This window comes from Nerophis lumbriciformis, linkage group LG01, assembly GCF_033978685.3.
Source record: "Nerophis lumbriciformis linkage group LG01, RoL_Nlum_v2.1, whole genome shotgun sequence".
Lineage (NCBI taxonomy): Eukaryota > Metazoa > Chordata > Actinopteri > Syngnathiformes > Syngnathidae > Nerophis > Nerophis lumbriciformis.
Window position 1 is genome coordinate 62,137,749 of NC_084548.2, and position 24,752 is coordinate 62,162,500.

The 24,752-nt window shown below is 40.7% G+C and overlaps 1 protein-coding gene across 5 annotated transcripts in view; it reads left to right on the forward strand.

Moving 5' to 3' along the window:
* Nucleotides 1-24,752, forward strand: part of magi3a (membrane associated guanylate kinase, WW and PDZ domain containing 3a) — a 279,636-nt gene that overhangs the window by 246,946 nt on the left and 7,938 nt on the right. For 3 of the 5 annotated variants that reach the window (XM_061923450.2, XM_061923458.2, XM_061923467.2), the window contains 5 exons: nucleotides 2,326-2,511; nucleotides 2,581-2,674; nucleotides 7,395-7,437; nucleotides 7,538-7,675; nucleotides 21,387-21,525. In XM_061923450.2, the coding sequence (XP_061779434.2) occupies nucleotides 2,326-2,511; nucleotides 2,581-2,674; nucleotides 7,395-7,437; nucleotides 7,538-7,675; nucleotides 21,387-21,525 (600 nt within the window). Of the gene's footprint in view, nucleotides 1-2,325; nucleotides 2,512-2,580; nucleotides 2,675-7,394; nucleotides 7,438-7,537; nucleotides 7,676-21,386; nucleotides 21,526-21,785; nucleotides 21,880-24,752 lie in introns of all 5 variants that reach the window. The other 2 variants (XM_061923475.2, XM_061923478.2) reach the window with 2 other exon arrangements.

Sequence of the window (24,752 nt, forward strand, 5' to 3'; positions counted from 1 at the left end):
GACGTCTGGTCACTTATAGCGTATAAGAATATTATATTACTGTTAAGCAAACTATGAATAATAAAACACGCCAAAACATGTGTCTGTTATCATAGCTACACGTATGACAAAAAGGGGGTGAAAATCAGTGGTATTCAGTGAGGTAAGATGAATTAAATGCGCTGACAGTTCATTGCTCCTGCCAAATGAATTGCACTGAGTGGAGCGGATCACCACTCCAAGATGGCGGCCCCGCGCCTCGTCTGCGCCAGTAGGCAGTAGCGCTCTATGCTGCGTCTACTTATAAGATGTCTATGGTTATAACGTTAGCAGTGAGTTTGCAGCCTCACTGATTTAACTACACAGCAAATAAAAGTCACGTTACTTAGCCAATAAACGTTATCTTACATTCAAAACTTACCCTTCTTTGTGCAACTTCAAATGTCGAACGAAGTTGGAAGTTGTTGCGTCTCCGTCTGTAATATTCGAACTGCGTGATTTGCATACGGCAATTCGTTTTTTGTTGACCAAGTCGTAGTTTTTATACCCGAACAAAACCAACTTTAACATAATTGTTTCTCACTGGCACGTTGTTGGACAACTCTTGGTCATTGGTTGTCCTGCAATTTGATTGGATGAATGCTGTGTGATGAAAACAACGTAGTTCTAATTTGATTGGCTGTTGTACTGAGCGCACACCAGCTGACAGGAACAACACGCTGATAGACACAGACGAAGAAAATGAAAAATACAGAGCGCTCCCAAATAACTTTTTAAGCTTTGGATTTTGGGGAAAGTGGCAAGTCATGTCAAGTCAAAAGGCTCAAGTCCAAGTGAAGTCACAAGTCATTGATGTTAAAGTCTAAGTCGAGTTGCAAGTCTCTTTACATTTTGTCAAGTCGAGTCTAAAGTCATCAAATTCATGACTCGAGTCTGACTCGAGTCCAAGTCATGTGACTCGAGTCCACACCTCTGATATATATATATATATATATATATATATATATATATATATATATATATATATATATATATATATATATATATATATATATATATATATATATATATATATATATATACACACAGTGTATATATATATATATACATATATACCTATACACACATATATACATACATATATATAGAAATATATGTACCGTATTTTTCGGACTATAGGTTGCAGTTTTTTTCATAGTTTGGCCGGGCTTATATATGTTTTTTTCCATCTTTATTATGCATTTTCGGCAGGTGCGACTTAGACTCCGAAAAATACGGTATATATACACAGTATAAACATATATACAGTATATATACATACTGTTTATAGATATATATACTCTACATATACACAGTATATATATATATATACACTATATACATATACACACACACATACAAATGGATACATATACAGTACACACACACACATATATATATATATATATATATATATATATATATATATATATATATATATATATATATATATATATATATACATATGTCTATATGTATACATCTGTATGTTTATACGTATATGTGTATATATGTACATATTTATAGCTATAAACATTGTGTATATATACTATATATTCATATAGTATATATATATATACTGTTTATAGCTATATATATACTATATATTCATAAATATATATATATATATATATATATATATATATATATATATATATATGTATGTATACATATATATATATATATATATATATATATATATATATATATATATATATATATATATATATATATATATATATATATATGTATAGAATAACTCTTGGAGGCATTTTAGACAATATGCCAGGAGAGACCGAGAGTAACTAGCGATAGAAATGGATTAGAAAGGACAGATTTTAAAAAATAGTCTTTTTTTTTTTTTTTCTTTAATTTGGGACTTCCAGCATGCGGGATTTTGGACGCTGGCGGATTTTGGAGACCACTGTCTTAATAACTTGATTGTTAGCCGCCTCTTGCTAGTATGGCGCAGTGGAAGAATGGCCGTGCGCGACGCGAGGGTCCCTGGTTCAATCCCCACCTAGTACCAACCTCGTCATGTCCGTTGTGTCTTGAGCAAGACACTTCACCCTTGCTCCTGATGGGTGCTGGTTAGCGCCTTGCATGGCAGCTCCCTCCATCAGTGTGTGAATGTGTGTGTGAATGGGTAAATGTGGAAGTAGTGTCAAAGCGCTTTGAGTACCTTGAAGGTAGAAAAGCGCTATACAAGTACAACCCATTTATCATTTATTTATTTATTATTTAGAATGCAGAGAAAGTGGAAAAGAGAGTTGTTTTCCTGTAACGGCTGCATGTGGTGGATTTCAGTGATCCCGCACAAGATTGGTCGCATCATCGAGGGCAGCCCGACAGACCGCATGGCTCAGGTGAAGGTGGGCGACCGAATCTCCGCCGTCAACGGCCGCTCCATCATGGAGCTGTCGCACAACGACATCGTGCAGCTCATCAAGGAGGCCGGCACGTCTGTAACCCTCACGGTCGTGCCTGAAGACGGTACGGTCGCACACCTCCGCAGACAACTGTCCCCGCCCGGCGCTCTGAACGTGACCTTTGACCTTACAGACAGCGCACCGCCGTCCACGACCAACTCAGCCAAGCAGAGTCCGTCCATGCAGCACAGAGCTGTCGGCCAGCAGCCGCCAAACTACACAGACAGGTACACCACGCAAGGGATTATGGGAGAATGCATCTGAATTAAGTCCGGGCTTCTGAGAGCAGCTGCCACGCACACACACACACACACACACACACACACACACACACACACACACACACACACACACACACACACACACACACACACACACACGCGTCGAAGGAAAATCCCCTGCAGGCTGCTTGAGCAAAGAAAAAAAGATTAGACGGCATTCAGGCTTCTTTTCATGTTTTAATCCTACAGCAGAATTTCCAAGTCACCTGCTTTGCACTCAATTTCTGCACATTTCCTTCTCTAGACTGCAGCAAAGTCATTGCAACAAACATTTACTGCAACGTTGACATCATTATTATTACTATTAATATTATTAAAATGGTACATGTGTGTTTATTATAACAACGCTTTGTACTTTAGTCCCTGACTAAAATGGAATTATGGCGCCCTTTGGTTTCTTATGTTAATTTAAATATTAACATATGAACCCAATAACATTAATGAATGTTTCTTCATTGTAAATCAGTTTCTAAAAAGGCATTATGGCGCCCTTTAGTGGGGCTCGTCGGTATTGCAAGTTGTGCGCTAATAATATGAAATGTTTATTCATAAAAATAAGACAACTAAAAAATATATTTGAACTCAATAACATTAATGAATGTTTTTTCATTGTAATTCAGTGTGTTTCTAAAATTGAATTATGGCGCCCTCAAGTGGTGCACAAAAAATATGCAATATTTATTCATAAAAATAAGACTAAACTAACTAAATATAATATCTGAACCCAATAACATATATACAAACCCCGTTTCCATATGAGTTGGGAAATTGTGTTAGATGTAAATATAAACGGAATACAATGATTTGCAAATCCTTTTCAACCCATATTCAATTGAATGCACTACAAAGACAAGATATTTGATGTTCAAACTCATAAACTTTTTTTTTTTTTTTGCAAATAATAATTAACTTAGAATTTCATGGCTGCAACACGTGCCAAAGTAGTTGGGAAAGGGCATGCTCACCACTGTGTTACATGGCTTTTCCTTTTAACAACACTCAGAAAACGTTTGCGAACTGAGGAGACACATTTTTAAGCTTCTCAGGTGGAATTCTTTCCCATTCTTGCTTGATGTACAGCTTAAGTTGTTCAACAGTCCGGGGGTCTCCGTTGTGGTATTTTAGGCTTCATAATGCGCCACACATTTTCAATGGGAGACAGGTCTGGACTACAGGCAGGCCAGTCTAGTACCCGCACTCTTTTACTATGAAGCCACGTTGATGTAACACGTGGCTTGGCATTGTCTTGCTGAAATAAGCAGGGGCGTCCATGGTAACGTTGCTTGGATGGCACCATATGTTGTTCCAAAACCTGTATGTACCTTTCAGCATTAATGGCGCCTTCACAGATGTGTAAGTTACCCATGTCTTGGGCACTAATGCACCCCCATACCATCACAGATGCTAGCTTTTCAACTTTGCGCCTATAAAAATCCGGATGGTTCTTTTCCTCTGTGGTCCGGAGGACACAACGTCCACAGTTTCCAAAAACAATTTGAAATGTGGACTCGTCAGACCACAGAACACTTTTCCACTTTGTATCAGTCCATCTTAGATGAGCTCAGGCCCAGCCAAGCCGACGGCGTTTCTGGGTGTTGTTGATAAACGATTTTCGCCTTGCATAGGAGAGTTTTAACTTGCACTTACAGATGTAGCGACCAACTGTAGTTACTGACAGTGGGTTTTTGAAGTGTTCCTGAGCCCATGTGGTGATATTCTTTACACACTGATGTCGCTTGTTGATGCAGTACAGCCTGAGGGATTTAAGGTCACGGGCTTAGCTGCTTACGTGCAGTGATTTCTCCTGATTCTCTGAACCCTTTGATGATATTATGGACCGTAGATGGTGAAATCCCTAAATTCCTTGCAATAGCTGGTTGAGAAAGGTTTTTCTTAAACTGTTCAACAATTTGCTCACGTATTTGTTGAGAAAGTGGTGACCCTCGCCCCATCCTTGTTTGTGAATGACTGAGCATTTCATGGAATCTACTTTTATACCCAATCATGGCACCCACCTGTTCCCAATTTGCCTGTTCACCTGTGGGATGTTCCAAATAAGTGTTTGATGAGCATTCCTCAACTTTATCAGTATTTATTGCCACCTTTCCCAACTTCTTTGTCACGTGCTGCTGGCATCAAATTCTAAAGTTAATGATTTTTTGCAAAAAAAAAAAAGTTTATCAGTTTGAACATCAAATATGTTGTCTTTGTAGCATATTCAACTGAATATGGGTTGAAAAGGATTTGCAAATCATTGTATTCCGTTTATATTTACATCTAACACAATTTCCCAACTCATATGGAAACGGGGTTCGTATATGTTTTTTCATTGTAATTCAGTTTCTAAAATGGAATAATGGCGCCCTTTAGTGGTGCTCGGCGGTGTTGCAAGTTGTGCACAAAAAATATAAAATATTAATTTATAAAAATAAGACGATTAAATATAATGTCTGAACCCAATAACATTAATGAATGTTTTTTCATTGTAATTCAGTTTTTAAAATGGAATTATGGCGCCTTTTGGTGGCGCTCGGCGGTATTGCAAGTTGTACACAAAATGTTTTAAATATTAACATATGAACCCAATAACATTAATAGATGTTTCTTCGTTGTAATTCAGTTTCTAAAAAATTAATGATGGCGCCCTTTAGTGGTGCTTGGCGGTATTGCAAGTTGTGCACTAAAAATATGAAATGTTTATTTATAAAAATAAGACAACGAAAACCAATAACATTAATGAATGTATTTGCATTGTAATTCAGTGTTTCTAAAATGGAAATATGGCGCCCTCTCGTGGTGCTCGGAGGTATTGCAAGTTGTGCACAAAAAATATGAAATATTTATTCATAGAAATAAGACAACTAAATATAATATCTGAACCAATAACATTAATGAATGTTTCTTCATTGTAATTCAGTTTTTAAAATGGAATTATGGCGCCCTTTGGTGGCGCTCGGCGGTATAGCAAGTTGTACACAAAAACATTTCAATATTAACATATGAACGCAATAACATTAATGCAATGTTTCTTCATTGTAATTCAGTCTCTAAAAAATGGATTATGGCGCCCTTTAGTGATGCTCAGCGGTATTGCAAGTTGTGCACTAAAAATATGAAATATTTATTTATAAAAATAAGATAACTAAAACCAATAACATTAATGAATGTTTTTTCATTGTAATTCAGTGTGTTTCTAAAATGGAATTATGCCGCCCTCAAGTGGTGCACAAAAAATATGAAATATTTATTTATAAAAATAAGACGATTAAATATAAAGTCTGAACCCAATAACATTAATGAATGTTTTTTTCATTGTAATTGAGTTAGTTTCTAAAATGGAATTATGGCGCCCCTTAGTGGGGCTTGTCGGTATTGCAAGTTGTGCACAAAAAATATGAAATATTTATTTATTAAAACAAGACAACTAAACCCAATAACATTAATGAATGTTTTTTCATTGTAATTCAGTGTGTTTCTAAAATTGACATATGGCTCCCTCTCATGGTTCTTGGCGGTATTGCAAGCTGTGCACAATTTTTTTTTTAAATATTATCATATGAACCTAATAACATTAATAAATGTTTCTTCATTGTAATTCAGTTTCTAAAAAAGGAATGATGGCGCCCTTTAGTGGTGCTCGGCGGTATTGCAAGTTGTGCACTAAAAATATTAAATATTTATTTATAAAAATTTATTTATTTATAATATATACAGTATATTTATAAAAACTCAACCCAATAACATTAATGAATGTTTTTTCATTGTAATTCAGTGTGTTTCTAAAATGGAAATATGGCGCCCGCTCGTGGTGTTCGGTGGTATTGCAAGTTGTGCACAAAAAATATGAAACATGTATTCATGGAAATAAGACAACTAAATATAATATCAGAACCAATAACATTAATGAATGTTCTTTATTGTAATTCAGTTTTTAAAATGGAATTATGGCGCCCTTTAGTGGTGTGTGGCGGTATTGAAAATTGTGCACGTAACGGTTACAAATATTTGAGGAAGAAGAAGACAAATAAGTCGAATATCTAAGCACAATAATACTACTACGGTTATTTTGCAAAAGTTTTTTAATTGTATTACAGTTAGTTTCTAAAATGAAATGATGAGAAATTGTACACATTTATTTAAAAAAAAACAAGACAAAAAAAGATCTCAAATCAACCAAACACAACAATAGAAATACACAGGTATTTTATTATTTATGTCACGGTAGTTTGTTTCTGAAATGGAATTAGGGGAACCTCTAGTTGTGTTCAGCGGTATTGCAATTTGACATGTTTATAAACACAACATAATTACAGTTATATCAATTTTACACTATTGTATTTCATTTAGTATCTAAAATGTGATTATTGGAAACTTTGCTAGTGCTTGGCGGTATTGCAATTTGTGCACCGAAAAGAATTAAATGTTTATTTTGAAAAGAAAAAAAAGACAAAAAAAATATAAAATGATGTAAACACAACATAATTACATAGATACTATTATTTGACTGATGTAATACAATTAGTACCTCGAATGGAATTGCAAGTCATCTCTGCTGGTGTTCTGCAGTATTGCAGGTTGTACACACAAAGTAAGAAATGTAAAAAATATATATTTTTACGGGTGAAGAATAATGAATATTTGTATGTCATATGTTGGTCTGGAGCAGGAACGGTGACATGCTGACCATCAGTCCATCAGGCCTCATGCAGGTAAAGGTTTCTAATGTTCCATGAAAGAATGACACTACCTGCACGAGTATATTCTCCGTTTTGGTAGCAAGTCTCGTTCTAATCAAATGTGTTCCCGCAGGATTGTTTCGTGGTGGAGTTGGATCGGAGCCAGAGGGGCTTCGGCTTCAGTCTGAGGGGCGGTAAAGAATACAACATGGGCCTGTTCATCCTGCGCCTGGCTGAGGACGGACCCGCCCTGAAGGATGGACGGATCCACGTAAGTGTTCGCTATTTGAAGTTCTGCCAGCAAAGCAAACTCCCCTCAAACGTGTTACCTGACTATAACAATGTCCCCGCAGAGAAAAGTGCTGTTATAAAACCTGTCTATAGGGGCCACTTTTTGATGCAGCCACTTAAATAAAGTCATGTTATAAAACTTGTCTATAGGGGCCACTTTTTAATACAACCACTTATGTGATAAAACATGTCTATGGGGGGCCACTTTTTTAATGCAGCCACTTAAAAGTCATGGTATAAAACTTGTCTATAGGGGCCACTTTTTGATACAGCCACTTAAAAGTCATGGTATAAAACTTGTCTATAGGGGCCCCTTTATATGCAGCCACTTAAAGTCATGTTATAAACCCTGTCTATAGGGGCCACCTTTTTAATGCAGCCACTTAAAGTCATGTTATAAAACCTGTCTATAGGGGCCACCTTTTTAATGCAGCCACTTACAGTCTTGTTATAAAACCTGTCTATAGGGGCCACTTTTTAATACAACCACTTATGTGATAAAACCTGTGTCTGAGGGCCACTTTTTGATGCAGTCATGTTTTAAAACCTGTCTATAGGGGCCACTTTTTGATGCAGCCACTTACAGTCATGTTATAAAACCTGTTTATAGGTGCCACTTTTTTAATGCAGCCACTTAAAAGTCATGTTATAAAAGCTGTCTATAGGGGCCACTTTTTGAGGCAGCCACTTAGTCATCTAATAAAAGCTGTCTATAGGGGGCACTTTTTGATGCTGCCACTTAAAGTCATAATATAAAACCTGTCTATAGGGGCCACTTTTTTTAATGCAGCCATTTAAAGTCTTGTTATAAAACCTGTCTATAGGGGCCACTTTTTTAATGCAGCCACTTACAGTCATGTTATAAAATCTGTCTACAGGGGCCACTTTTTGATGCAACCACTTATGTGATAAAACATGTCTATGGGGGGGCCACTTTTTTAATGCAGCCACTTAAAAGTCATGGTATAAAACTTGTCTATAGGGGCCACTTTTTGATACAGCCACTTAAAAGTCATGGTATAAAACTTGTCTATAGGGGCCCCTTTATATGCAGCCACTTAAAGTCATGTTATAAACCCTGTCTATAGGGGCCACCTTTTTAATGCAGCCACTTAAAGTCATGTTATAAAACCTGTCTATAGGGGCCACATTTTTAATGCAGCCACTTACAGTCTTGTTATAAAACCTGTCTATAGGGGCCACTTTTTAATACAACCACTTATGTGATAAAACCTGTGTCTGAGGGCCACTTTTTGATGCAGTCATGTTTTAAAACCTGTCTATAGGGGCCACTTTTTGATGCAGCCACTTACAGTCATGTTATAAAACCTGTTTATAGGTGCCACTTTTTTAATGCAGCCACTTAAAAGTCATGTTATAAAAGCTGTCTATAGGGGCCACTTTTTGAGGCAGCCACTTAGTCATCTAATAAAAGCTGTCTATAGGGGGCACTTTTTGATGCTGCCACTTAAAGTCATAATATAAAACCTGTCTATAGGGGCCACTTTTTTTAATGCAGCCATTTAAAGTCTTGTTATAAAACCTGTCTATAGGGGCCACTTTTTTAATGCAGCCACTTACAGTCATGTTATAAAATCTGTCTACAGGGGCCACTTTTTGATGCTGCCACTTAAAGTTCTATTATAAAACCTGTCTAAAGGAGCAACTTTTTTAATGCAGCCACTTACAGTCATGTTATAAAACCTGTCTATAGGGGCCACTTTTTAATACAACCACTTATGTGATAAAACCTGTCTATGGGGGCCAGTTTTATAATGCAGCCACTTATGTGTTAAAACCTGTCTGTAGAGGCCACTTTTTGATGCAGCCACTTACAGTCCTGGTAGAGCAGCCGTGCCAGCAACTTGAGGGTTGCAGGTTCGATCCCCGCTTCCGCCATCCTAGTCACTGCCGTTGTGTCCTTGGGCAAGACACTTTACCCACCTGCTCCCAGTGCCACCCACACTGGTTTAAATGTAACTTAGATATTGGGTTTCACTATGTAAAGCGCTTTGAGTCACTTGAGAAAAAGCGCTATATGAATGTAACTCACTTCACTTCACTTCACTTAAAAGTCACTTTTTGATGCAGCCACTTAAAGTCATGTGTTAAAACCTTTCTGCAGGGGCCACTTTTTTAATGTAGCCACTTAAAGTCATGTTATAAAACCTGTCTATAGGGGCCACTTTTTAATACAACCACTTATGTGATAAAACCTGTCTATGGGGGCCACTTATTTAATGCAGCCACTTACAGTCATCTGTTAAAACCTGTCTGTAGGGGCCACTTTTTGATGCAGCCATGTAAAGTCATGTTATAAAACCTGTTTATAGGTGCCACTTTTTTAATGCAGCCACTTAAAAGTCATCTAATAAAACCTGTCTATAGGGGCCACTTAACTTTAAGTGGCTGCATTAAAAAGTGGCCCCTATAGACAAGTTTTATACCATGACTTGGTATAAAACTTGGCCACTTTTTAATGCAGCCATGTAAAGTCATGTTATAAAACCTGTCTATAGGGGCCCCTTTTTGATGCAGCCATGTAAAGTCATGTTATAAAACCTGTCTATAGGGGCCACTTTTTGATGCAGCCACTTAAAAGTCATTGTATAAAACCTGTCTATAGGGGCCACTTTTTGATGCAGCCACTTAAAGTCATATTACAAAACCTGTCTATAGGGGCCACATTTTTAATGCAGCCACTTAAAGTTATGTTATAAAACCTGTCTATAGGGGCCACTTTTTTAATGCAGCCACTTACAGTCATGTTATAAAACCTGTCTATAGGGGCCACTTTTTAATACAACCACTTATGTGATAAAACCTGTCTATGGGGGCCACTTTTATAATGCAGCCACTTACAGTCATGTGTTAAAACCTGTCTGTAGAGGCCACTTTTTGATGCAGCCACTTACAGTCCTGTTATAAAACCTGTTTATAGGGGCCACTTTTTTAATGCAGCCACTTAAAAGTCATGTTATAAAACCTGTCTATAGGGGCCACTTTTTGATGCAGCCACTTAAAGTCATGTGTTAAAACCTTTCTGCAGGGGCCACTTTTTTAATGTAGCCACTTAAAGTCATGTTATAAAACCTGTGTATAGGGGTCACTTTTTTAATGTAGCCATTTAAAGTCATGTTATAAAACATGTCTATTGGGGCCACTTTTTAATGCAGCCACTTAAAAGTCATGGTATAAAACCTGTCTGTAGGGGCCACTTTTTGAGGCAGCCACTTAAAGTCATGTTATAAAACCTGTCTATAAGGGCCACATTTTGATGCAGCCACTAAAAGTTCTGTTATAAAACCTGTCTATAGGGGCCACTTCTTAATACAACCACTTATGTGATAAAACCTGTCTATAGGGGCCACTTTTATAATGCAGCCACTTACAGTCATGTGTTAAAACCTGTCTGTAGAGGCCACTTTTTAATGCAGCCACTTGCAGTCCTGTTATAAAACCTGTTTATATGGGCCACTTTTTTAATGCAGCCACTTAAAAGTCATGTTATAAAATCTGTCTTTTGGGGCCACCTTTTGAGGCAGCCATGTAAAGTCATGTTATAAAACCTGTCTATAGGGGCCACTTTTTGATGCAGCCACTTAAAGTCATGTTATAAAACCTGTTTATAGGGGCCACTTTTTGAGGCAGCCACTTAGTCATGTAATAAAACCTGTCTATAGGGGCCACTTTTCGATGCAGCCACTTACAGTCATCTTATAAAACCTGTCTTTAGGGGCCATTTTTTAATACAGCCACTTAAAATCATGTGATAAAACCTATTTATAGCGACCGTCTTTTAATAAAGCCACTTACAGTCATGTTATAAAACCTGTTTATAGGGGCCACTTTTTTAATGCAGCCACTTAAAAGTCATGGTATAAAACCTGTCTGTAGGGGCCACTTTTTAATACAGCCATGTTAAATCATGTTATAAAACCTGTTTATAGGGGCCACTTTTTTAATGCAGCCATTTAAAAGTCATGGTATAAAACCTGTCTATTGGGGCCACTTTTTAATACAACCATGTAAAGTCATGTTATAAAACCTGTTTATAGGGGCCACTTTTTTAATGCAGCCACTTAAAAGTCATCTAATAAAACCTGTCTATAGGGGCCACTTTTTGATGCAGCCATGTAAAGTCATGTTATAAAACCTGTCTATAAGGGCCACTTTTTGATGCAGCCACTTAAAGTCATGTTATAAAACCTGTCTATAGGGGCCACTTTTTGATGCAGCCACTTAAAGTCATATTATAAAACCTGTCTATAGGGGCCACCTTTTTAATGCAGCCACTTGTCATGTTATAAAACCTGTTTATAGGGGCCACTTTTTTAATGCAGCCACTTAAAAGTCATGGTATAAAACCTGTCTATAGGGGCCACTTTTTGAGGCAGCCATGTAAAGTAATGTTATAAAACCTGTCTATAAGGGCCAATTTTTGATGCAGCCACTTACAAGTCATGGTATAAAACCTGTTTATAGGGGCCACTTTTTGATGCAGCCACTTAAAGTCATGTTATAAAACTTGTCTATAGGGGCCACTTTTTAATACAGCCACTTAAAGTCATGTGATAAAACCTATTTATAGCGGCCGTCTTTTAATGCAGCCACTTACAGTCATGTTATAAAACCTGTCTATAGGGGCCACTTTTTGATGCAGCCATGTAAAGTCATGTTATAAAACCTGTCTATAGGGGCCACTTTTTGATGCAGCCACTTAAAGTCTTGTTATAAAACCTGTCTATAGGGCCCACTTTTTTAATGCAGCCACTTACAGTCTTGTTATAAAACCTGTCTATAGGGGCCACTTTTAATACAACCACTTATGTGATAAAAACCTGTCTATGAGGGCCACTTTTTGAATCAGCCACTTAAAGTCATGTTTTAAAACCTGTCTATAGGGGACACTTTTTGATGCAGCCACTTAAAGTGCAAAAGTGTCCGGCCGTGTAAAAGTGGCCATACGTACAAAAGTGGCCATACGTGCAAAAGGGGCCACATGTGCAAAAGGGGCCACATATATAAAAGGGGCCACACGTGCAAAAGGGGCCACACGTGCAAAAGGGGCCACATGTGCAAAAGGGGCCACATATGTAAAAGTGGCCACATGTGTAAAAGTGGCCACATGTGTAAAAAGGGCCAGCTGTGTAAAAGGGGCCACAAATGTCAAAGTGGCCACCTGTGTAAAAGGGGCCACCTGTGTAAAAGTGGCCACATGTGTTAAAAGGGCCAGCTGTGTAAAAGGGGCCACATATGTCAAAGTGGCCACACGTGCAAAAGTGGCCACATGTGCAAATGTGGTTACATGTGCAAAAGTGGCTACATGTGTAAAAGTGGCCAACTGTACAAAAGAGGCCACATGTGTAAAAGTGGCCATATGTGTAAAAGCGGCCACATGTGCAAACGGGGCCACATATGTAAAAGTGGCCACCTGTTTAAAAGTGGCCACCTGTGTAAAAGTGGCCATACGTGTAAAAGTGGCCATATGTGCAAAAGTGGCCACATGTGTTAAAGTGGCCACCTGTACAAAAGTGGTCACACGTGAAAAAGTGGCCACATTTGTAAAAGTGGCCACCTGTGCAAATGTGGTTACATGTGCAAAAGTGGGTAAATGTGTAAAAGTGGCCAACTGTACAAAAGGGGCCACATGTGTAAAAGTGGCCATATGTGTAAAAGCGGCCACATGTGCAAACGGGGCCACATATGTAAAAGTGGCCACCTGTTTAAAAGTGGCCATACGTGTAAAAGTGGCCACCTGTGCAAAATGGGCCACATGTGTAAAAGTAGCCACCTGTGTAAAAGTGACCACATGTATAAAAGTGGCCACCTGTGTAAAAGTGGCCACCTGTGTAAAAGCGGCCACTTGTGCAAAAGTGGCCACATGTGTAAAAGTGGCCACATGTGTAAAAGTGGCCACATGTGTAAAAGTGGCCACCTGTGCAAAAGGGGCCATCTGTGTAAAAGTGGCCACCTGTGCAAAAGGGGCCACATGTGTAAAAGTAGCCACCTGTGTAAAAGTGACCACATGTATAAAAGTGGCCACCTGTGTAAAAGTGGCCACCTGTGTAAAAGCGGCCACTTGTGCAAAAGTGGCCACATGTGTAAAAGTGGCCACCTGTGTAAAAGTGGCCACCTGTGTAAAAGTGGCCACCTGTGCAAAAGGGGCCATCTGTGTAAAAGTGGCCACCTGTGCAAAAGTAGCCATATGTGTAAAAGTGGCTATATGTGTAAAAGTGGCCACATGTGCAAAAGGGGCCACATGTGTAAAAGTGGCCACCTGTGCAAAAGTGACCGTACTTGTAAAAGTGGCCACATGTGCAAAAGGGGCCACATATGTAAAAGTGGTCACCTGTTTAAAAGTGGCCATACGTGTAAAAGTGGCCACCTGTGCAAAATGGGCCACATGTGTAAAAGTAGCCACCTGTGTAAAAGTGACCACATGTATAAAAGTGGCCATATGTGTAAAAGCGGCCACATGTGCAAACGGGGCCACATATGTAAAAGTGGCCACCTGTTTAAAAGTGGCCATACGTGTAAAAGTGGCCACCTGTGCAAAATGGGCCACATGTGTAAAAGTAGCCACCTGTGTAAAAGTGACCACATGTATAAAAGTGGCCACCTGTGTAAAAGTGGCCACCTGTGTAAAAGCGGCCACTTGTGCAAAAGTGGCCACATGTGTAAAAGTGGCCACATGTGTAAAAGTGGCCACATGTGTAAAAGTGGCCACCTGTGCAAAAGGGGCCATCTGTGTAAAAGTGGCCACCTGTGCAAAAGGGGCCACATGTGTAAAAGTAGCCACCTGTGTAAAAGTGACCACATGTATAAAAGTGGCCACCTGTATAAAAGTGGCCACCTGTGTAAAAGCGGCCACTTGTGCAAAAGTGGCCACATGTGTAAAAGTGGCCACCTGTGTAAAAGTGGCCACCTGTGTAAAAGTGGCCACCTGTGCAAAAGGGGCCATCTATGTAAAAGTGGCCACCTGTGCAAAAGTAGCCATATGTGTAAAAGTGGCTACATGTGTAAAAGTGGCCACATGTGCAAAAGGGGCCACATGTGTAAAAGTGGCCACCTGTGCAAAAGTGACCGTACTTGTAAAAGTGGCCACATGTGCAAAAGGGGCCACATATGTAAAAGTGGTCACCTGTTTAAAAGTGGCCATACGTGTAAAAGTGGCCACCTGTGCAAAATGGGCCACATGTGTAAAAGTAGCCACCTGTGTAAAAGTGACCACATGTATAAAAGTGGCCACCTGTGTAAAAGTGGCCATCTGTGTAAAAGCGGCCACCTGTGCAAAAGTGGCCACATGTGTAAAAGTGGCCAACTGTACAAAAGGGGCCACATGTGTAAAAGTGGCCATATCTGTAAAAGCGGCCACATGTGCAAACGGGGCCACATATGTAAAAGTGGCCACCTGTTTAAAAGTGGCCATACGTGTAAAAGTGGCCACCTGTGCAAAATGGGCCACATGTGTAAAAGTAGCCACCTGTGTAAAAGTGACCACATGTATAAAAGTGGCCACCTGTGTAAAAGTGGCCACCTGTGTAAAAGCGGCCACCTGTGCAAAAGTGGCCACATGTGTAAAAGTGGCCACCTGTGTAAAAGTGGCCACCTGTGCAAAAGGGGCCATCTGTGTAAAAGTGGCCACCTGTGCAAAAGTAGCCATATGTGTAAAAGTGGCTATATGTGTAAAAGTGGCCACATGTGTAAAAGTGGCCACCTGTGCAAAAGTGACCGTACTTGTAAAAGTGGCCACATGTGCAAAAGGGGCCACATATGTAAAAGTGGCCACCTGTGTAAAAGTGGCCACCTGTACAAAAGTGGCCCCACGTACAAAAGTGGCCACCTGTGTAAAAGTGGCCCCATGTACAAAAGTGGCCCCACGCACAGAAGTGGCCACCTGTGTAAAAGTGGCCACCTGTACAAAAGTGGCCCCACGTACAAAAGTGGCCACCTGTGCAAAAGGGGCCACATGTGTAAAAGTGGCCACCTGTGTAAAAGCGGCCACCTGTGCAAAAGGGGCCACATGTGTAAAAGTGGCCACGTGTGCAAAAGTAGCCATATGTGTAAAAGTGGCTATATGTGTAAAAGTGGCCACATGTGCAAAAGGGGCCACATGTGTAAAAGTGGCCGCCTGTGCAAAAGTGGCCGTATGTGTAAAAGTGGCCACCTGTGTAAAAGTGGCCACCTGTGCAAAAGGGGCAACCTGTGTAAAAGTGGCCACCTGTGCAAATGTGGCCATATGTGGAAAAAGTGGCCATATGTGTTAAAGTGGCCACATGTGCAAAAGGGGCCACATGTGTAAAAGTGGCCCCCTGTGCAAAAGTGACCGTATGTGTAAAAGTGGCCACATGTGCAAAAGGGGCCACATATGTAAAAGTGGCCACCTGTGTAAAAGTGGCCACCTGTACAAAAGTGGCCCCACGTACAAAAGTGGCCACCTGTGTAAAAGTGGCCCCATGTACAAAAGTGGCCCCACGCACAGAAGTGGCCACCTGTGTAAAAGTGGCCACCTGTACAAAAGTGGCCCCACGTACAAAAGTGGCCACCTGTGCAAAAGGGGCCACATGTGTAAAAGTGGCCACCTGTGTAAAAGCGGCCACCTGTGCAAAAGGGGCCACATGTGTAAAAGTGGCCACCTGTGCAAAAGTAGCCATATGTGTAAAAGTGGCCATATGTGTAAAAGCGGCCACATGTGCAAACGGGGCCACATATGTAAAAGTGGCTACCTGTTTAAAAGTGGCCACCTGTGTAAAAGTGGCCATATGTGTAAAAGTGGCCATATGTGCAAAAGTGGCCACATGTGTTAAAGTGGCCACCTGTACAAAAGTGGCCACACGTGAAAAAGTGGCCACATTTGTAAAAGTGGCCACCTGTGCAAATGTGGTTACATGTGCAAAAGTGGGTACATGTGTAAAAGTGGCCAACTGTACAAAAGGGGCCACATGTGTAAAAGTGGCCATATGTGTAAAAGCGGCCACATGTGCAAACGGGGCCACATATGTAAAAGTGGCCACCTGTTTAAAAGTGGCCATACGTATAAAGTGGCCACCTGGGCAAAATGGGCCACATGTGTAAAAGTAGCCACCTGTGTAAAAGTGACCACATGTATAAAAGTGGCCACCTGTGTAAAAGTGGCCACCTGTGTAAAAGCGGCCACCTGTGCAAAAGTGGCCACATGTGTAAAAGTGGCCACCTGTGTAAAAGTGGCCACCTGTGTAAAAGGGGCCACCTGTGCAAAAGGGGCCATCTGTGTAAAAGTGGCCACCTGTGCAAAAGTAGCCATATGTGTAAAAGTGGCTATATGTGTAAATGTGGCCACCTGTGCAAAAGTGACCGTACTTGTAAAAGTGGCCACATGTGCAAAAGGGGCCACATATGTAAAAGTGGCCACCTGTGTAAAAGTGGCCACCTGTACAAAAGTGGCCCCACGTACAAAAGTGGCCACCTGTGTAAAAGTGGCTCCATGTACAAAAGTGGCCCCACGCACAGAAGTGGCCACCTGTGTAAAAGTGGCCAACTGTACAAAAGTGGCCCCACGTACAAAAGTGGCCACCTGTGCAAAAGGGGCCACATGTGTAAAAGTGGCCACCTGTGTAAAAGCGGCCACCTGTGCAAAAGGGGCCACATGTGTAAAAGTGGCCACGTGTGCAAAAGTAGCCATATGTGTAAAAGTGGCTATATGTGTAAAAGTGGCCACATGTGCAAAAGGGGCCACATGAGTAAAAGTGGCCGCCTGTGCAAAAGTGGCCGTATGTGTAAAAGTGGCCACCTGTGTAAAAGTGGCCACCTGTACAAAAGGGGCCACCTGTGTAAAAGTGGCCACCTGTGCAAATGTGGCCATATGTGGAAAAAGTGGCCATATGTGTTAAAGTGGCCACATGTGCAAAAGGGGCCACATGTGTAAAAGTGGCCACCTGTGCAAAAGTGACCGTATGTGTAAAAGTGGCCACAAGTGCAAAAGGGGCCACATATGTAAAAGTGGCCACCTGTGTAAAAGTGGCCACCTGTACAAAAGTGGCCCCACGTACAAAAGTGGCCACCTGTGTAAAAGTGGCCCCATGTACAAAAGTGGCCCCACGCACAGAAGTGGCCACCTGTGTAAAAGTGGCCACCTGTACAAAAGTGGCCCCACGTACAAAAGTGGCCACCTGTGCAAAAGGGGCCACATGTGTAAAAGTGGCCACCTGTGTAAAAGCGGCCACCTGTGCAAAAGGGGCCACATGTGTAAAAGTGGCCACCTGTGCAAAAGTAGCCATATGTGTAAAAGTGGCCATATGTGTAAAAGCGGCCACATGTGCAAACGGGGCCACATATGTAAAAGTGGCTACCTGTTTAAAAGTGGCCACCTGTGTAAAAGTGGACATACGTGTAAAAGTGGCCATATGTGCAAAAGTGGCCACATGTGTTAAAGTGGCCACCTGTACAAAAGTGGCCACACGTGAAAAAGTGGCCACATTTGTAAAATTGGCCACCTGTGCAAATGTGGTTACATGTGCAAAAGTGGGTACATGTGTAAAAGTGGCGAACTGTACAAAAGGGGCCACATGTGTAAAAGTGACCACATGTGTAAAAGCGGCCACATGTGCAAACGGGGCCACATATGTAAAAGTGGCCACCTGTTTAAAAGTGGCCATACGTGTAAAAGTGGCCACCTGTGCAAAATGGGCCACATGTGTAAAAGTAGCCACCTGTGTAAAAGTGACCACATGTATAAAATTGGCCACCTGTGTAAAAGTGGCCACCTGTGTAAAAGCGGCCACTTGTGCAAAAGTGGCCACATGTGTAAAAGTGGCCAACTGTGTAAAAGTGGCCACCTGTGTAAAAGTGGCCACCTGTGCAAAAGGGGCCATCTGTGTAAAAGTGGCCACCTGTGCAAAAGGGGCCACATGTGTAAAAGTGACCACATGTATAAAAGTGGCCACCTGTGTAAAAGTGGCCACATGTGTAAAAGTGGCCACCTGTGTAAAAGTGGCCACCTGTGTAAAAGTGGCCACCTGTGCAAAAGGGGCCATCTGTGTAAAAGTGGCCACCTGTGCAAAAGTAGCCATATGTGTAAAAGTGGCTGTATGTGTAAAAGTGGCCACATGTGCAAAAGGGGCCAGATGTGTAAAAGTGGCCACCTGTGCAAAAGTGACCGTACTTGTAAAAGTGGCCACATGTGCAAAAGGGGCCACATATGTAAAAGTGGTCACCTGTTTAAAAGTGGCCGTACGTGTAAAAGTGGCCACCTGTGCAAAATGGGCCACATGTGTAAAAGTAGCCACCTGTGTAAAAGTGACCACATGTATAAAAGTGGCCACCTGTGTAAAAACGGCCACCTGTGCAAAAGTGGCCACATGTGTAAAAGTGGCCAACTGTACAAAAGGGGCCACATGTGTAAAAGTGGCCATATCTGTAAAAGCGGCCACATGTGCAAACGGGGCCACATATGTAAAAGTGGCCACCTGTTTAAAAGTGGCCATACGTGTAAAAGTGGCCACCTGTGCAAAATGGGCCACATGTGTAAAAGTAGCCACCTGTGTAAAAGTGACCACATGTATAAAAGTGGCCACCTGTGTAAAAGTGGCCACCTGTGTAAAAGTGGCCACCTGTACAAAAGTGGCCCCACGTACAAAAGTGGCCACCTGTGCAAAAGGGGCCACATGTGTAAAAGTGGCCACCTGTGTAAAAGCGGCCACCTGTGCAAAAGGGGCCACATGTGTAAAAGTGGCCACCTGTGCAAAAGTAGCCATATGTGTAAAAGTGGCTATATGTGTAAAAGTGACCACATGTGCAAAAGGGGCCACATGTGTAAAAGTGGCCGCCTGTGCAAAAGTAGCCATATGTGTAAAAGTGGCTATATGTGTAAAAGTGGCCACATGTGCAAAAGGGGCCACATGTGTAAAAGTGGCCACCTGTGCAAAAGTGACCGTACTTGTAAAAGTGGCCACATGTGCAAAAGGGGCCACATATGTAAAAGTGGCCACCTGTGTAAAAGTGGCCACCTGTACAAAAGTGGCCCCACGTACAAAAGTGGCCACCTGTGTAAAAGTGGCCCCATGTACAAAAGTGGCCCCACGCACAGAAGTGGCCACCTGTGTAAAAGTGGCCACCTGTACAAAAGTGGCCCCACGTACAAAAGTGGCCACCTCTGCAAAAGGGGCCACATGTGTAAAAGTGGCCACCTGTGTAAAAGCGGCCACCTGTGCAAAAGGGGCCACATGTGTAAAAGTGGCCACCTGTGCAAAAGTAGCCATATGTGTAAAAGTGGCTATATGTGTAAAAGTGGCCACATGTGCAAAAGGGGCCACATGTGTAAAAGTGGCCGCCTGTGCAAAAGTGGCCGTATGTGTAAAAGTGGCCACCTGTGTAAAAGTGGCCACCTGTGCAAAAGGGGCCACCTGTGTAAAAGTGGCCACCTGTGCAAATGTGGCCATATGTGAAAAAGTGGCCATATGTGTTAAAGTGGCCACATGTGCAAAAGGGGCCACATGTGTAAAAGTGGCCACCTGTGCAAAAGTGACCGTATGTGTAAAAGTGGCCACATGTGCAAAAGGGGCCACATATGTAAAAGTGGCCACCTGTGTAAAAGTGGCCACCTGTACAAAAGTGGCCCCACGTACAAAAGTGGCCACCTGTGTAAAAGTGGCCCCATGTACAAAAGTGGCCCCACGCACAGAAGTGGCCACCTGTGTAAAAGTAGCCATATGTGTAAAAGTGGCTATATGTGTAAAAGTGGCCACATGTGCAAAAGGGGCCACATGTGTAAAAGTGGCCACCTGTGCAAAAGTGACCGTACTTGTAAAAGTGGCCACATGTGCAAAAGGGGCCACATATGTAAAAGTGGCCACCTGTGTAAAAGTGGCCACCTGTACAAAAGTGGCCCCACGTACAAAAGTGGCCACCTGTGTAAAAGTGGCCCCATGTACAAAAGTGGCCCCACGCACAGAAGGGGCCACCTGTGTAAAAGTGGCCACCTGTACAAAAGTGGCCCCACGTACAAAAGTGGCCACCTGTGCAAAAGGGGCCACATGTGTAAAAGTGGCCACCTGTGTAAAAGCGGCCACCTGTGCAAAAGGGGCCACATGTGTAAATGTGGCCACCTGTGCAAAAGTAGCCATATGTGTAAAAGTGGCTATATGTGTAAAAGTGGCCACATGTGCAAAAGGGGCCACATGTGTAAAAGTGGCCGCCTGTGCAAAAGTGGCCGTATGTGTAAAAGTGGCCACCTGTGTAAAAGTGGCCACCTGTGCAAAAGGGGCCACCTGTGTAAAAGTGGCCACCTGTGCAAATGTGGCCATATGTGAAAAAGTGGCCATATGTGTTAAAGTGGCCACATGTGCAAAAGGGGCCACATGTGTAAAAGTGGCCACCTGTGCAAAAGTGACCGTAAGTGTAAAAGTGGCCACCTGTACAAAAGTGGCCCCACGTACAAAAGTGGCCCCACGTACAAAAGTGGCCACCTGTGTAAAAGTGGCCCCATGTACAAAAGTGGCCCCACGCACAAAAGTGGCCACCTGTGTAAAAGTGGCCACCTGTACAAAAGTGGCCACACGTGCAAAAGTGGCCACACGTGCAAATGTGGTTACATGTGTAAAATGGGCCAGCTGTGTAAAAGTGTCTACATGTGCAAAAGGGGCCAACTGTGTAAAAGGCAGTTCTCCTTGAGTGGTGTCTCCAAAGAGGTGTGTGACAAAGATGTGTGACAGGTGGGCGATCAGATCGTGGAAATAAACGGCGAGGCCACACAGGGCATCACACACACACGAGCTATCGAGCTGATCCAAGCGGGAGGCAGCAAAGTTCTTCTGCTGCTGCGACCCGGCCAGGGTTTGGTTCCTGACCACAGTGAGTGTGACACACACACACACACACACACACACACACACACACACACACACACACACACACACACACACACACACACACACACACTGTAAATGCGTGTTATTGTCCATAAGCTTCATGTTCATGCATGTGTTGCAAGCTTCTCTCTCTCTCTCTCTCTCTCTCTCTCTCTCTCTCTCTCTCGCTCGCTCGCTCTGATCTGACTTGTGTTTTCTGCGTGGGCACGGCTGTCTCTTTCTATTTGTCTCTTCCTCCTGTAGGTCTGGGCTCTTCTTCCACCCTGTGCTTCTACATGAAACCAGAGCATCACTAAAGGCCTCACTGCTTTTCTTGGTCTGTCCCTAACTGAGCGCGGTAAAACCTCTTGTGCTCGTCTCCTTCCTTCCCAAGTCTGCTGTCGTCCTCTTTCCCCTCCTCTAACCCTCCCCTCCCCCCCACATCAAAGTGTCAGTCAGTAGCTAGACCACTAGGAGGGCGAAACCGAAGCTGTGAGTCCCAGAAAGCAGACCTGCAGGAGTCACGTTGTTCTGGATGCCACTGAACACATGCGTCACCGTATTTCCCCCACTATAGAGCGCACCGGCATATAAGCCGCACCCGAATATTTGTCCACATATAAGTCGCACCTGACTATAAGCCTCAGATATACACGTTGTGAAAGGAGTTATTTACACAGAAATATTCTGTAAATGTTTATTTACGTACCTTAATTGTTTCCAAAGGCTGTCTATAACAGGGCAGTAAAACGGCTGATCCAAGAAAACAGAAGTCATGGTCATGGACCCACTGGCTGTGCAAGCAACTAAACAGACTCGATGACGTTTTGGTGAATTTAATGAGGAATTTGTGAAAGTGAAACAATACTAAAATGATGCCATTGTAAGTTAATAATACTAACACAGACACGTACGCGATATTTTCCCTTCAAAAATATTCCAAAGTGGAAAATGTGATTTTTTTCTTTTTTAGCAAGACAGTTTTGAAAATAAATCCCACTAAAATGATCAGGATCGAAAAGGGCCCCACTCATAAGAGTTAGAAATAAGTCTTACATGTTTCTTTATTATTATTTTCAACTCACACATTTCCTGATCAACTTCAGATCACTGATTACACGCTTTTATTACTTTTTATGTGTTTATGTTTCTCAAAGAAAACATGTTTGATGACTAAACTTTTTTTTAAATTTGTTTATTTTGTGCTGTTTTTCCTCAAAGTAAATTTAGTTGTTTTTTTATACAACGAACACAACATAGGCAATATTCTCTCCCAGGAAATATTTTAAAGTGTAATATTTGATGTGAAGCAATTGGAACCTTAAATAGGTCAATAATTCATAAAATTGATTTTGATTCATTATTATTTTTTGAGCAATGACAGTTTAAAAAAAACAGTGTCTGTAAGAGGGCAGTAAAACGGCAGATCAAACAAAACAGAAGTCATCGTCATGGACCCACTAGCTGCGCAAGCTAGCTCTCCAATCAGCTAAACAGACTCAATAACTCCAGGGTGACGTTTTGGTGAATTTACTGAGGAATTTGTGAAACTGAAACAAAACAAAAATAATGCCATTGTAAGTTAGTAATACTAACCCAGACAATATTCCCCCTTCAAAAATATTTCATAGTGGAGAATTTGAAGTAATTGGAGTTTTAAATCGATCTACAATTCATTATTTTATTTTTTTAGCAAGACAGTTTTGAAAATAAATCCCACTAAATGTATCAGGATCGAAAAGGGCCCCACTCATAAGAGTTAGAAATACGTCTTAAATGTTTCTTTATTATTATTTTCAACTCAAACATTTCTAGATCAACTTCAGATCAATCCACCGATTACCCGCTTTTATTACTTTTTATGTGTTTATGTTTCTTAAAGAAAACATGTTTGATGACTAAACTTTTTTTTAAATTTGTTTATTTTGTGCTGTTTTTCCTCAAAGTAAATTTAGTTTTTTATACAACAAACACAAAATTTGCAATATTTTCCCCCAGGAAATATTTTAAAGTGTAATATTTAATGTGAAGCAATTGGAACCTTTAATAGGTCAATAATTAATAACATTGATTTTGATTCATTTTAATTTTTTGAGCAATGACAGTTTAAAAAAACAGTGTCTGTAACAGGGCAGTAAAACGGCAGATCAAACTAAACAGAAGCTAGCTCTCCAATCAACTAAACAGACTCAATAACTCCACGGTGACGTTTTGGTGAATTTGTGAAACTGAAACAATATAAAGATTGTAAGTTAGTAATACTAACACTGACAATATTTCCCCCTTCAAGAATATTTCAAAGTGGAGAATTTGAAGTAATTAGAGTTTTAAATAGATCTACAATTCATGATTTTTTTTTTTTTTTTTTAGCAAGACAGTTTTGAAAATAAATCCCACTAAAATGTTTTTTTATCATTATTTTCAACTCATACATTTCTAGATTAACTTCAGGTCAATCCGCCGATTACACGTTTTTATTTCTTTTCATGTGTTTTTTATACTTGTTTTATGACAAATGTGTTTATTTTGCGGTGTTTTTTCCTCAAAGTAAACTTAGTTTTTTTATACAACAAACACAAAATGTGCAATATTTTCCCCCAGAAAATGCAATTGGAAACTTAAACAGGTCAATAATTCATAACAACATTGATTTTAGTACATTATTATTTTTTGAGCAAAAACAGCCTGCATGGCAGCTTTATGTTATTGGAGTCAACATTGCAACTTTTTCTCGTTCCATTTCACCTTTTAGCTTCTTTTTTTTGTAATAGTAATTTTAGAAAGTATATATATATATATATATATATATATATATATATATATATATATATATATATATATATATATATATATAATAATATATATATATATATATATATATATATATATATATATATATATATATAATACATATATATTATTATATAATATACATATATATCTATATATATAAATAATATACATATATATCTATAGGGGCCGCTTTTTAATACAACCACTTACAGTCATGTTATAAAACCTGTCTATAGGGGCCACTTGTTAATGCAGCCACTTAAAGTCATGTGTTAAAACCTGTCTGTAGGGGCCACTTTTTGATGCGGCCATGTAAAGTCATGTTAAAAAACCTGTTTATAGGTGCCACTTTTTTAATGCAGCCACTTAAAAGTCATGGTATAAAACCTGTCTATAGGGGCCACTTTTTGAGGCAGCCACTTAGTCATCTAATAAAAG